A 14,246-nucleotide genomic window follows, 5' to 3' on the forward strand; every position below is an offset into this window, starting at 1 on the left:
CTACACCATTACAAATTTAAATTCATGACATCAACAGTTTCAATTTATATAAAATTTGATAATCTTTTTATCAACATATAAGTGATCGTATTAGCATTACAAAAAGCTAAGTTGTTTTCTTGTTTGTGGTTACGAATGACCCCATCGTTATGCATAAACAGGAATCTGTAATCCAACATCTTCAGTTTTAAAAGCTATAGTATAGTTTGATAAAATTAATTAATTATAAATATAAAAATCAACATTTCTGTAGCAAAAAAATCGGAAATTTTCAGTGTCGCAATCTGAGTATCATGCACCCAAGGGTGGGGTCACGACCGGAGGCCGAGGGATGCTTGGCTTTAGTTTTACGTCAGCATAAACTATATAATAAACTTTAAGACGCATAAAAGAAGAATACGTGTGGAAAGACGGAGACAGAGAAACAGGCAAAGGCGTACAGGCAGATTTTATTCTAAACACCAGACAACTGTGCGTGGGTTAAACACAGAAACAAAAGTTCATCGGGGAGGTGTCTTGTGCAATGGGGAACAGCGTGTGCCGTGACGCAGCGTTATGTCTGGAAAGCAAAGCGGTTCATAAATACACACATTTTAATACGTTAACGTGTTAAAAAACGCATATTTTTTAACTGTTTGGCTTCCCATAATTGACAGACGGACACGGTGACAGTAGTTAGCAACAGGTAGAAAATCCACTCGCTGGACTCGATAGCGGGTGACAACATAGGAATAAATTAAAACCTCCTCTAATCAAACGCTTCTCTCGCCGCCTTATAAAAACGTTGAGGAGAAACGTGAGCGGACGAGTTTGTTTTGTCCGCCGGTGTTCAGCCCTCAACGACAACAGAACAAAAAGCACAACTTTGAAATGAACCATAACATAAACATAAAAAATAGTTGATATAAAACAGCTCTTGCGTTGATTTGGTTTGTGTGTAGTTTCATTTTTTTTTAAACATGTCTTCTTGCAGCATTCACCTCTGTGCTTTTTCTTCTGGACAGGAAGTCCACGTCCCCCAGACAGGAAGTAGCTTAACAACAGTCCGCGGGCTGAGTAATAAGTCAGTTTTCCAGGACATCATCGTCATCTCTATACACCACCTATACCACCTATATACATACATATTCACCATATATATATATAGATATAGATATATATCTCTATCTAGACATTCTTTGTGTGCCCAGTCCTGTCCTAGAGCCCCTTCCTCTGCTACTATCCAAATAGGGGCGGGGCTTCACTGAGATGACACCAAGCCCCTTCCCCCTCGCACTGACAGGAGGGGGTGTGTGTGTGGGGCTTCGGGGGGCAGAGGGCGGGGGTCCTGCATCTTGGAAGACGTGGACCCATCAGCAGCTGCTGTTCTTGAACTCTCCGTTCTCGGTGATGGACAGCTTGGTGGGGTTGGTGGGCGAGAGGCCGTTGCGGAGGTTCTGGATGCTGTAGCGCTCCTTCACCTGGGTCAGGGCCGACATGAGCCGCGAGTTCGCCGCGTCCAGAGAGCTAATCCTCTTTTCCTGGAGAAGAGAGCGAGAGCAAGAGAGCAAGAGAGAGGAGAGGAGAGTAGACGAGCAAGGGTTACACAGGTGACCAGAAAGGTATGGTGAATCACTGTTGTCAGGTAGATACACTGTCTGATTGACAGGTGGGGACACGCCCCCATGGCTGTTGAGTTGCGTCACATGACACGCTTACGACTAACGGAGCACCTCAGTGTTTTTTTTTCGGTTTTTACCTGACAGCAGCGATTGCTTCGCCTCAATCCATCACTTTGAAGCAGTTTTGCCTCAAAAGTAGAACAAGTGAAGGCAGTGAATCATCCACACACCTAGCTGGGGCGGAGCCAGTGAGTCCCTTTGATTGGTCCACATCAATAAGTCTATTAAGCGTCGCCAGGCTATCCTGTCATGCTAATGATTTCAAGTATCCCATCGTCAAGAAATATGTTTCCAGAAGAGTCTTACATCATAGAGTAGTGAGCGAGTTTTAGCGTTGTTGCACATTCTGTTTGCTTTAAATCAGAGTTATGTACGTTCAGTTTCCATTGGCCACGATCCCAGAAATGAATCTGTATATGCACTACTAGACTCTGGGTGAATAGGCTCAGCAGCATAAAGATTACAATGGCCCATCGTAAAACTGTCATTGGGATGCATACACGTTTTAACTTTATCATAACTCTCAACAACACCAGACCTCCGGGAGGGGGGGGGGGTGTGTCAGTGAGCCAGCCAGGTCAGGGGTCAACAGTGAGGGGAGGAGGAGCAGGTGGGGTGAAGAAGGGGGTTAAGCAGTGGAAGAGGACAGGCAGAAAACAATCATAACCAAACCACCCCCCCCCCCCCCCCCCCCCACGTCTTCAGACACCTGGGGCCTGAGACGGTTTGACATATCATAACAATCAGTACAATCTCATGTGTCAATCAGCGTTTATAGACCAATCACTGCATACTTTGCCCGGGTCTAGTCTTTCTCCAGCCAATATAAAAGGGAGAAAGGTTTGGGATGATGCCATCACAGGGGTTTGGGGTTTTTTTTGGGGTTAAAACCAGTGAAGGGGGGGGGGGGGGGGGGGGGTCGAGCGGGCTTGTGCAAAGGAGGAAGGGGGGGAGGGGCTATGTTCTTACTTGCCTGATTCGTTAAGATCAGATCCCCTATTGACCTGTAATTCAGCAGGACACAGGGATCAATATCACCTCATCTACCCACAGAACCGGCCGGGTTCCCCAGCCACAGGAACCCAGAGTGGGCGGTTCTGTGGCAGGGAACACCCTCTCAGCTAGCACACACCTGAGTTATTGTGAAGTAGAGGGAGGGTTACGTGGTAGAACCAAGCCATCTCTGTGAGCCCCGCCCACTCGCTCAGCTAGCCTAGAGGAGTGGCTTCAAAGTCAGTTAGCCCCACGGTTGGGGTTCTGCAATGCCTCCGTCGTTGGGCTCAGAGCTTCCTTGTGTGCGGGTTGTACCGGGGTTAGAGAGGTAGCAGGTCGGCTGTCTCACAACAGACAGTACGCCGTGAGGCTCTGGCTCCCTCTACTCATAATAACCCTCAAGGGAATTAGCTTTAGCATAAGCTTTAGGGTTAGGGTTAGCGTTAGCTTGCGACTGATTCCTGGTCTGAACTCAGTGGTGACAGGAACGAGGAGAGGGGGGAGGCGATGACCACAGGAAGTGGGCGGGGCTTGTAGAAGCCCAGGAAGAGGGAACGGTTGAGAGGAATGAACGACGAGCAGGAAGACACTTCAGGTCACACATTTAGATTTAAATTAGTTATGTTCAAAGGTGTCTTCGTCTCTGTGGGTTAATCACGTAACAAAACTAGACAACAGACAATAGGGCAACAACAGGTACAACAGAGCAGTATTTATATCGCTTGCGGGATACATACAATGTTCTAGTCTAGTTTCATCTGGATAGCCAGAAGGTCTATTAGCTGTTCTACAGGAGGTCCTGTAGTAACCCAGGGTCCTGGTCTACAGGAGGTCCTGTAGTAACCCAGGGTCCTGGTCTACAGGAGGTCCTGTAGTAACCCAGGGTCCTGGTCTACAGGAGGCCCTGATGTAACCCAGGGTCCTGGTCTACAGGAGGCCCTGATGTAACCCAGGGTCCTGGTCTACAGGAGGTCCTGTAGTAACCCAGGGTCCTGGTCTACAGGAGGTCCTGATGTAACCCAGGGTCCTGGTCTACAGGAGGTCCTGATGTAACCCAGGGTCCTGGTCTACAGGAGGTCCTGTAGTAACCCAGGGTCCTGGTCTACAGGAGGCCCTGTAGTAACCCAGGGTCCTGGTCTACAGGAGGCCCTGTAGTAACCCAGGGTCCTGGTCTACAGGAGGTCCTGATGTAACCCAGGGTCCTGGTCTACAGGAGGTCCTGATGTAACCCAGGGTCCTGGTCTACAGGAGGTCCTGTAGTAACCCAGGGTCCTGGTCTACAGGAGGCCCTGTAGTAACCCAGGGTCCTGGTCTACAGGAGGTCCTGTAGTAACCCAGGGTCCTGGTCTACAGGAGGTCCTGTAGTAACCCAGGGTCCTGGTCTACAGGAGGTCCTGATGTAACCCAGGGTCCTGGTCTACAGGAGGTCCTGATGTAACCCAGGGTCCTGGTCTACAGGAGGTCCTGATGTAACCCAGGGTCCTGGTCTACAGGAGGCCCTGATGTAACCCAGGGTCCTGGTCTACAGGAGGTCCTGATGTAACCCAGGGTCCTGGTCTACAGGAGGTACTGTAGTAACCCAGGGTCCTGGTCTACAGGAGGTCCTGATGTAACCCAGGGTCCTGGTCTACAGGAGGTCCTGTAGTAACCCAGGGTCCTGGTCTACAGGAGGTCCTGATGTAACCCAGGGTCCTGGTCTACAGGAGGTCCTGATGTAACCCAGGGTCCTGGTCTACAGGAGGTCCTGATGTAACCCAGGGTCCTGGTCTACAGGAGGTCCTGTAGTAACCCAGGGTCCTGGTCTACAGGAGGCCCTGATGTAACCCAGGGTCCTGGTCTACAGGAGGTCCTGATGTAACCCAGGGTCCTGGTCTACAGGAGGTCCTGATGTAACCCAGGGTCCTGGTCTACAGGAGGTCCTGATGTAACCCAGGGTCCTGGTCTACAGGAGGTCCTGATGTAACCCAGGGTCCTGGTCTACAGGAGGTCCTGATGTAACCCAGGGTCCTGGTCTACAGGAGGTCCTGATGTAACCCAGGGTCCTGGTCTACAGGAGGTCCTGATGTAACCCAGGGTCCTGGTCTACAGGAGGTCCTGATGTAACCCAGGGTCCTGGTCTACAGGAGGTCCTGATGTAACCCAGGGTCCTGGTCTACAGGAGGTCCTGATGTAACCCAGGGTCCTGGTCTACAGGAGGTCCTGATGTAACCCAGGGTCCTGGTCTACAGGAGGTCCTGATGTAACCCAGGGTCCTGGTCTACAGGAGGTCCTGATGTAACCCAGGGTCCTGGTCTACAGGAGGTCCTGATGTAACCCAGGGTCCTGGTCTACAGGAGGTCCTGATGTAACCCAGGGTCCTGGTCTACAGGAGGTCCTGATGTAACCCAGGGTCCTGGTCTACAGGAGGCCCTGATGTAACCCAGGGTCCTGGTCTACAGGAGGTCCTGATGTAACCCAGGGTCCTGGTCTACAGGAGGTCCTGATGTAACCCAGGGTCCTGGTCTACAGGAGGTCCTGATGTAACCCAGGGTCCTGGTCTACAGGAGGTCCTGTAGTAACCCAGGGTCCTGGTCTACAGGAGGTCCTGATGTAACCCAGGGTCCTGGTCTACAGGAGGTCCTGATGTAACCCAGGGTCCTGGTCTACAGGAGGTCCTGATGTAACCCAGGGTCCTTGTCTACAGGAGGTCCTGATGTAACCCAGGGTCCTGGTCTACAGGAGGTCCTGTAGTAACCCAGGGTCCTGGTCTACAGGAGGTCCTGATGTAACCCAGGGTCCTGGTCTACAGGAGGTCCTGATGTAACCCAGGGTCCTGGTCTACAGGAGGTCCTGATGTAACCCAGGGTCCTGGTCTACAGGAGGTCCTGATGTAACCCAGGGTCCTGGTCTACAGGAGGTCCTGATGTAACCCAGGGTCCTGGTCTACAGGAGGTCCTGTAGTAACCCAGGGTCCTGGTCTACAGGAGGTCCTGATGTAACCCAGGGTCCTGGTCTACAGGAGGTCCTGATGTAACCCAGGGTCCTGGTCTACAGGAGGTCCTGATGTAACCCAGGGTCCTGGTCTACAGGAGGTCCTGATGTAACCCAGGGTCCTGGTCTACAGGAGGTCCTGATGTAACCCAGGGTCCTGGTCTACAGGAGGTCCTGATGTAACCCAGGGTCCTGGTCTACAGGAGGTCCTGATGTAACCCAGGGTCCTGGTCTACAGGAGGTCCTGATGTAACCCAGGGTCCTGGTCTACAGGAGGTCCTGATGTAACCCAGGGTCCTGGTCTACAGGAGGTCCTGATGTAACCCAGGGTCCTGGTCTACAGGAGGTCCTGATGTAACCCAGGGTCCTGGTCTACAGGAGGTCCTGATGTAACCCAGGGTCCTGGTCTACAGGAGGTCCTGTAGTAACCCAGGGTCCTGGTCTACAGGAGGTCCTGATGTAACCCAGGGTCCTGGTCTACAGGAGGTCCTGATGTAACCCAGGGTCCTGGTCTACAGGAGGTCCTGATGTAACCCAGGGTCCTTGTCTACAGGAGGTCCTGATGTAACCCAGGGTCCTGGTCTACAGGAGGTCCTGTAGTAACCCAGGGTCCTGGTCTACAGGAGGTCCTGATGTAACCCAGGGTCCTGGTCTACAGGAGGTCCTGATGTAACCCAGGGTCCTGGTCTACAGGAGGTCCTGATGTAACCCAGGGTCCTGGTCTACAGGAGGTCCTGATGTAACCCAGGGTCCTGGTCTACAGGAGGTCCTGTAGTAACCCAGGGTCCTGGTCTACAGGAGGTCCTGATGTAACCCAGGGTCCTGGTCTACAGGAGGTCCTGATGTAACCCAGGGTCCTGGTCTACAGGAGGTCCTGATGTAACCCAGGGTCCTGGTCTACAGGAGGTCCTGATGTAACCCAGGGTCCTGGTCTACAGGAGGTCCTGATGTAACCCAGGGTCCTGGTCTACAGGAGGTCCTGATGTAACCCAGGGTCCTGGTCTACAGGAGGTCCTGATGTAACCCAGGGTCCTGGTCTACAGGAGGTCCTGATGTAACCCAGGGTCCTGGTCTACAGGAGGTCCTGATGTAACCCAGGGTCCTGGTCTACAGGAGGTCCTGATGTAACCCAGGGTCCTGGTCTACAGGAGGTCCTGATGTAACCCAGGGTCCTGGTCTACAGGAGGTCCTGATGTAACCCAGGGTCCTGGTCTACAGGAGGTCCTGATGTAACCCAGGGTCCTGGTCTACAGGAGGTCCTGATGTAACCCAGGGTCCTGGTCTACAGGAGGTCCTGATGTAACCCAGGGTCCTGGTCTACAGGAGGTCCTGATGTAACCCAGGGTCCTGGTCTACAGGAGGTCCTGATGTAACCCAGGGTCCTGGTCTACAGGAGGTCCTGATGTAACCCAGGGTCCTGGTCTACAGGAGGTCCTGATGTAACCCAGGGTCCTGGTCTACAGGAGGTCCTGATGTAACCCAGGGTCCTGGTCTACAGGAGGTCCTGATGTAACCCAGGGTCCTGGTCTACAGGAGGTCCTGATGTAACCCAGGGTCCTGGTCTACAGGAGGTCCTGATGTAACCCAGGGTCCTGGTCTACAGGAGGTCCTGATGTAACCCAGGGTGTAGCGATGCTGAGGTGACTCCTCTCAGGGGTCAGGGGTTACCTGAGCATCGATGATCTTCTGCTTGGCGTCGATCACGGCCTGCATCTCTGCATGGTCCCTCCGCAGCTCCTCCTCCACCGCCATCAGCCTGGACACACACACACACACACACACGCACACACACGTTTAAAACCAAACGTAGATTGTGAATAGGTGGTACAGAGGTCAAAAAAGTTTTCAAGTCGCGGGTGCGTTCGATGATCGTCTCCAGCCCATCCACAGGAGTGGAGCTCCAGAGCGTCCTCTCACCTGCAGTTGATGCCCTTCATCTGGCTGTCCTTGACGTCCTGCTGCCTCCTCAGCCGCTCCTCGCTGTCCTCCAGCCGGCCCTTGTACTCCTGCAGGAGGCGCTGCATCTGCTGCTCCTGCGCAGCCAGCCGGCGCTCGTACTCCTCCAGCCTCCTCCCGGACCCCCGCAGGCGCTCCTTCAGCTTAGAGATCTCCTGCTCGTACTGGAGGGAGGGGGGGGGAGGAGAGGAAGACGAGGAGGGGATCTGAGAACGAGGGGACTGCAGCCGGACCTACTGTGTAGTCCGGGGCTGGAACCACTGGTCCCACTCAGAGTAGAACCAGGACTACTGGGTCTTTAGAAACCCAACCGGACTCTCACACAACTTTATAACATCCGCTCAATTACACACCAGTCTCTCTCTCTCTTTCCTTACCGATTGTTCCAGATGTGTGTGTGTGTGTGTGTGTGTGTGTGTGTGTGTGTGTGTGTGTGTGTGTGTGTGTGTGTGTGTGTGTGTGTGTGTGTGTGTGTGTGTGTCTGTGATAGTTTCCAACACCTCAGCACCCAGTTCTCCTCCTCACCTTCTCAGCGTTGCGGCTCTCCTCCTTGCCTCCTACTGCTGCTGCTGCTCCTGTTCCTCCTCCTCCTCCTCCTCCTCCTACTCCTACTCCTCCTCGGGCCACCTCCTGCTCCTCCTCCTCATCATATTGGCCGTTGTTGAGCACCCAGGCGGCGGTCCGCTCCACTGGCGACATGGTGACCGTTTCTATGGCAACCGCCTCCACTGGAGACTGGACCTGAGGGAGAGGGGACGAGGCTGCTGTGAGGCTCTGGTTCTGTAGGTCCACTTCCCTGAGGCGTGGATATATATACCTGGATATATATATATGGTTTGACCTTTACATCAAAGCAGCCTCACAGGGGCAGTCCAGCGTCTTATCGACGTATCTTGGATATTTAATTGTATATTCTCACTACCTTTGTCCTACAGTTCGTTTTTTGTTCTACTCGCATGCTTACATGTGTAAAACACATACATGTGTTTTACATGTCTTTATTACAGTGTGTATATCAGTGTGTTTGTGTGTACTACAGTATGTGTGTGCTACAGTGTGTGTGTGTGTGTGTGCTACAGTTTGTGCGTGTGTGTGTGTGCTACAGTCCGTGTGTTACAGTGTGTGTATTACAGTGTGTGTGTGTGTGTGTGTGTGTGTGTGTGTGTGTGTGTGTGCGCGTGCGCTACGATGTGTGTGTGTTACAGAGTGTGTGTGTGTGCTACAGTGCGTGCGTGGTGTCACCTGCTGCCTCCTGAGTGCTGGGGCCGGGCTCTCGGCTGTGCCCGGTTGCCTGGGGGACTGACCCGGTGCCGTCTGTCCTGCCGGGGACGCCGCCACCACCGCCGTCTGACCGGCTGCGACCGCCTGACCGGGTACCGTCTGCCCCGGGACCATGCGACCCGGGGAGGCGTCGCCGGGCGAGGCGCCGCTGGGCTCGGTGTGTGTGCTACAGCTGCTGTGGGCGGAGCCGCTGGGGGGGAGGGGCCTGGCCGTGCGCCCGCCGGCCGGCCGGCTCTGCTCCACCCGGACGATGTGGGCGGTGCCCGTGGCGGCGCTCTGCCGCGGGACCGCCACTGCCGTCAGGGGCGAGCCCTGGGCCGGGGTGTGGGCGTGGCGCCGGGGTGCGGGGCACTCCTCGCTCTGCGTGCTCCGCCTGCTGCTGCCGCGGCCACCGCTGCCGCCGCCGCCGAAGTCCTCCAGGCTGCTGCTGGACGCCACGCGGCCCCGGACCCCCAGCTGGCTGCCGGCGCCGCTCAGCTCCTCCGAGCTCTCGGTGGGCGCGCGGCTGCGGGAGGTGTGGGAGCTGCCGGTGCTCAGGTTCTCGGAGCTGGAGTCCTGCTGCTGCTGCCGCGGCTGGGCGTGGCCGGGGCCGTGATCGCTGAGGTGGTAGACGGGGTTCTGGAAGGAGAGCGGCTGCAGGCTGCGCTGCTGGCTCAGCGGCTGGTGGAGCGGCCGCCGCACCTGGGGCGCGCTCTGGGGGAGGAGCCCCAGGTCCCGGGCGGGCGGGGCGGGCGGGGCGGCCCGGGAGTGCGGGGCGAGGGGGTGAGGCAGCTGGAGCCCCCCCGGGTGGCCCACGGACACCTGCGAGCCGGCCCTGCTGAGCCTGGGCGGGGCCTCCTGGAGGAGCAGGGGCCCCTGGGAGCCGGTGCTGGCGGGGTGGGGGTCCTGGAGGTCCACCAGGGAGAGGCTGCGGGCGTTGGGGGGCAGCGTGGCCTCGCGCTCCTCCTGCTCGGAAAAGCTCATGCTGAGGGTGGAGGGGTGCTGCTTGCCCAGCAGGGGGCGCTGGCCGCCGCGGCCGTAGGCCGGCTCCACGGCCTCCGGGGGCGGGGACTTGAGGCTGCGCACCTCGCTGGGGGGGGGGGCGGAGACATCGTTAGAACGCTAGACATAGAGCGACACCACTTCCTGTTTGTAGCTTGCTAGCGGGTTGAGAAAGGTTTCCAAAACCAAACTAAGAACCATATAAACAAAGTGCATATTAATAAACTAAGTGTGCAGTAGCGTGTTGATGCACTGAAGGCCAATAGGAATGGACGTGTTGACGTAATGGGGATTGACTCTCCGGCCAATAGGGATGGACATGTTGATTGAGTGAATGATGCTCTGGCCAATAGGAATGGACTTTGACAAACAGTATTGGACCAATAGTACAGCACTGAAACTTGGTCCAGTGTGAATTCATTGACTACTTGATAAATGAACAATGTTGAAACTTTAACAGCCTCTCATTATTATTGGTGCCAAATTTAATCTCGAAAGTTTCCTCAGTTCTCTCCAAACGACATTAATAGAACTCATGTCCCCATGAAGGCGGTCATCAAGTATGGAGCCTATATTTAGAAGACTCGGTTATCTCAAGAAAGTGTCAACGGAGTCTGTATCATCCATCAAATGAAGCTATTCATGCTGGAAACACACACCACAAGTGGTTCCCTAGACACTTAACACACAGCGTGTGTCTGCCTTCCAGGCTGTGTGTCTGTCAGCGTGTGTGTCTGTCCGCATGTGTGTACCTGTCGGTGGGCTCCTGGAAGATGCGGTGCAAGCCAGACGATAGGCTGCCGCTGATGTTGTGGGCGGAGCCTCGGAGCGGATGCTGCATGGGGGAGGGGCTGGCCAGGCAGCGACTCATATCTCCCAGTATCCGGGGCAACGGGCCCAGCTTTGCCACAGTGGCCTGCAGGAAGGAATTTTCACCCTGGGGTTTCCAAACGAGTGTGTGCGTGTGTGTTTACAGTGTGTGTGTGTATGTGTATGTGTGTGTGTGTGTGTGTGTGTGTGTGTGTGTGTGTGTGTGTGTGTGTGTGTGTGTGTGTGTGTGTTTGTGGTTTGGGTTTGGCAGAAACAGAGAAGCACCAGGATGCGTTGGTGACAAGGTAGGGATACCATGGTAACGGGGAGGAGGAGATGAGAGGGGATGGGAGGAGGGGAGGGAGAAGGATGAGGAGGAAAAAAAAAAAAGGAAAACACAAGGAGAACTTAATGAAGGTTTGGTCAACAGACAGCCATGCTGCTACAACTCCACAGAACCGCGCAGAACCGTATAGAACCACAGCACAGAACTGCACAGAATCAAGACTCAAACGCAAAGGTAAAATACGACCATGCTGGTGATGAGGGCCCGGTGTTAGCAGACTTCCTGGTAGTCATGGCGACCACCAGGAAGTCTGCCGCACCGGATCCAGGCAGGCTATCGCTGATTGGTCTATGGCTGGCAGGTGACTCAACTTGCGTCATGTAGCCACCCGCACACGTGCACGCAAAATGAAAATATACAGGCGTGCACACCAGACATGCACAAACACAAACACACACACACACCCAAGCACACGTACACAGAAAAAAACAGAGGGACTCAAGCACGTAACATGCACATACACACATCCACACAAGCACAAATGACAACAAACAAGATGTGTGTTGATGTGCTGTCGTTGTGTGTGTATATGTGAGTGTTTGTAAATGTTCGGATACATGTGAACACGTGTGTGTATATATGTGAACGCGTATGTGTGTTTATGTTAACATGTGTGTGTATATGTTCGCATACGTGCGAGTGTGCACGTACAGGTGTGTAGGTGTGTGAGTGTGTGCATATGTATATGTGTGAGAACTTGTGTGTGTGTGTGTGCGTGTGTGTGTTCCCGTGTGTGTGTGTGTGTTCCCGTGTGTGTGTGTTCCTGTGTGTGTATTCCCGTGTGTGTGTGTGTGTGTGTGTGTGATCCCGTATGTGTGTGTGTGTGTGTGTGTGTGTGTGTGTGTTCCCGTGTGTGTGTGTGTGTGTGTGTGTGTGTGTGTGTGTGTGATCCCGTGTGTGTGTGTGTGTGTGTTCTCGTGTGTGTGTGTGTTCTCGTGTGTGTGTGTGTGTGTGTGTGTGTGTGTGTGATCCCGTGTGTGTGTGTGTGTGTGTGTGTGTTCTCGTGTGTGTGTGTGTGTGTGTGTGTTCTCGTGTGTGTGTGTGTGTGTGTGTGTGTGTGTGTGTGTGTGTGTGTGTGTGTGTGTGTGTGTGTGTGTGTGTGTGTGTGTGTGTGTGTGTGTGTGTGTGTGTACCTTGTCCAGCTGCGTCACCACGTCCCAGAGCAGTGTGTGCAGGGTGGACAGCTCGCGGCCCAGGTCAATGTAGCCCTCGTAACCGGGCATGTTGGACAGGGTTTCCGCGTTGGAGATCTCAGACAGGAAACGCATCATCCCCGCCCACTCGTGCTCCAGGAAGTCATTCATGAAGGCCATGTACTCCTCCTTGTTCCCAAACCTGAGGAGGGAGGGGGGAGGGAGGGAGGAAGAGGAGCGGAGAGAGGGAGGTAGAGGAGAGGGGAAGGGGAGAGAGGAGGGAGGAGAGAGGAAGGGGAGAGAGGACGGAGGAGAGAGGAAGGGAGGTAGGGCAGAGAGAGGGAGGGAGGGAGGAGAGAGGAAGGGGAGAGAGGAGGGAGGAGAGTGCAAGGGAGGTAGGGCAGAGAGAGGGAGGGAGGAGAGAGGAAGGGGAGAGAGGGAGGGAGGAGAGAGGAAGGGGAGAGAGGGGAGAGAGAGGGAGGGAGGAGAGAGGAAGGGGAGAGAGGGAGGGAGGGAGTGGGAGGGAGGGAGGTAGGGAGGAGAGAGAGGGAGGGAGGGAGGTAGGGAGGGGAGAGAGAGGGAGGGAGGTAGGGAGGAGAGAGAGAGAGGGAGGGAGGTAGGGAGGAGAGAGAGGGAGGGAGGGAGGTAGGGAGGGGAGAGAGGGAGGGAGGGAGGTAGGGAGGGGAGAGAGGGAGGGAGGTAGGGCAGAGAGGGCGAGGAAGGGAGGGGAGAGAGACGGAGGGAGGGAGGGAGGGAGGGAGGTAGAGAGAGGGAGGGGAGAGTGAGAGGGAAGCACGGGGAGGGGGAGATGGGGGGAGGGGACAGAGGGATTTAGAGAAGAAATCAAGACAGAAAGAGACAGAGGTGGAAACAGAAAGAGAAGGAATGAGTAATGAAGACAGAGATACAGAAATAGATACATGGTGAGGGACGGACAGAGAGAAAGAGAAACAGAGTAGCAGAAGAGTGTGATGTGAGACGAAGTGACACAAAGAGGGGGACAGGGAGGGGGAACAAAGATCTGTTTCACTCTGAGATTGACCAGCGTTGTGTAATCCAATCACCTGTAATCACATCTAAACACATCTGATCTGGGCCAAAGAGATCTGATCCAATCATGTTTCCTGCTGCCGTCAATAAAACAAACCAACAGACCATCTCCCCTCAGTTAAAAGTTCACTGTAACCACGGTGACCCTGTGAGCCCAATAAACCAAGATTACCCTGTAAGCCCTGCCCCAGTAACCCCGGTGACCCTGTAAACCCGTCCATGTAACCTCCGCCCAATAAACCAAGTTGGCCACGTAAACCCCACCTGGATTAATCCAGGTGACAATGTAAACCCCGCCTCCATTAACCCAGATGATAATTGAAGCCCCGCCCCCATTACTCTGGTGACTCTTTTAGCCCTGCCTACATTAACCAAGTGTGACCTTAGCCCCCCCTCCTACATTAAAACAAAGCAATCCCATAGCCCCACCCACTCTAAACCAGCTGAACCTGTAAGCCCCGCCAATCAAACTCATAGACCCCTCCCCCCCACGCTGTGATTGGCCAGGGACCTACTTGGTGAAGTTGGCCAGGTTCTGGATGACCTTGGCGATGAGGGTGAGGTTGCGGGAGGTCTGGTCGTCGGGGTACTCCTGCATCAGGTTGAAGAGGGAGGGCGCCATGATGGCGGGGCACAGGAAGCGCAGGAAGAGGGAGGCGCTGATCAGACGCTTGCTGATGTCCTGGGAGTGGCCGCGGGCCAGGCAGCGCTGCCGCCACGATGCAAACACCTCCTTCAGCTCCCGCGGGAACACGCTGGGGGAGACAGAGAGAGGTGAGCACCCAGTACACACTCACAGGGAGGGAGAGAGAGGGGGGAGAGAGAGGTGAGCACACAGTACACACCCACAGGGAGGGAGAGAGAGGGGGGAGAGAGAGGTGAGCACACAGTACACACTCACAGGGAGGGAGAGAGAGGGGGGAGAGAGAGGTGAGCACACAGTACACACTCACAGGGAGGGAGAGAGAGGGGGGAGAGAGAGGTGAGCACACAGTACACACTCACAGGGAGGGAGAGAGAGGGGGGAGAGAGAGGTGAGCACACAGTACACACTCACAGGGAGGG

At 54.8% G+C, this 14,246-nt stretch overlaps 1 protein-coding gene across 5 annotated transcripts in view; it reads right to left on the reverse strand.

Annotated features, from left to right (window-relative positions):
- Nucleotides 1–1,216: 1,216 nt before the first annotated feature.
- The window catches only part of rasal2 (RAS protein activator like 2), a 53,274-nt gene continuing 40,244 nt past the window's right edge, over nt 1,217–14,246 (reverse strand). For all 5 annotated transcript variants that reach the window (XM_079750957.1, XM_079750956.1, XM_079750955.1 and 2 more), the window contains 8 exons: nt 13,697–13,936; nt 12,132–12,333; nt 10,595–10,779; nt 8,823–9,930; nt 8,106–8,321; nt 7,542–7,744; nt 7,293–7,380; nt 1,217–1,520 (listed from right to left, as the gene is read on the reverse strand). In XM_079750957.1, the coding sequence (XP_079607083.1) occupies nt 1,353–1,520; nt 7,293–7,380; nt 7,542–7,744; nt 8,106–8,321; nt 8,823–9,930; nt 10,595–10,779; nt 12,132–12,333; nt 13,697–13,936 (2,410 nt within the window). In that variant the 3' untranslated portion in view covers nt 1,217–1,352. The remainder of the gene's footprint in view (nt 1,521–7,292; nt 7,381–7,541; nt 7,745–8,105; nt 8,322–8,822; nt 9,931–10,594; nt 10,780–12,131; nt 12,334–13,696; nt 13,937–14,246) is intronic.

Source organism: Pollachius pollachius, assembly GCF_949987615.1.
Source record: "Pollachius pollachius genome assembly, chromosome: 14".
NCBI lineage: Eukaryota > Metazoa > Chordata > Actinopteri > Gadiformes > Gadidae > Pollachius > Pollachius pollachius.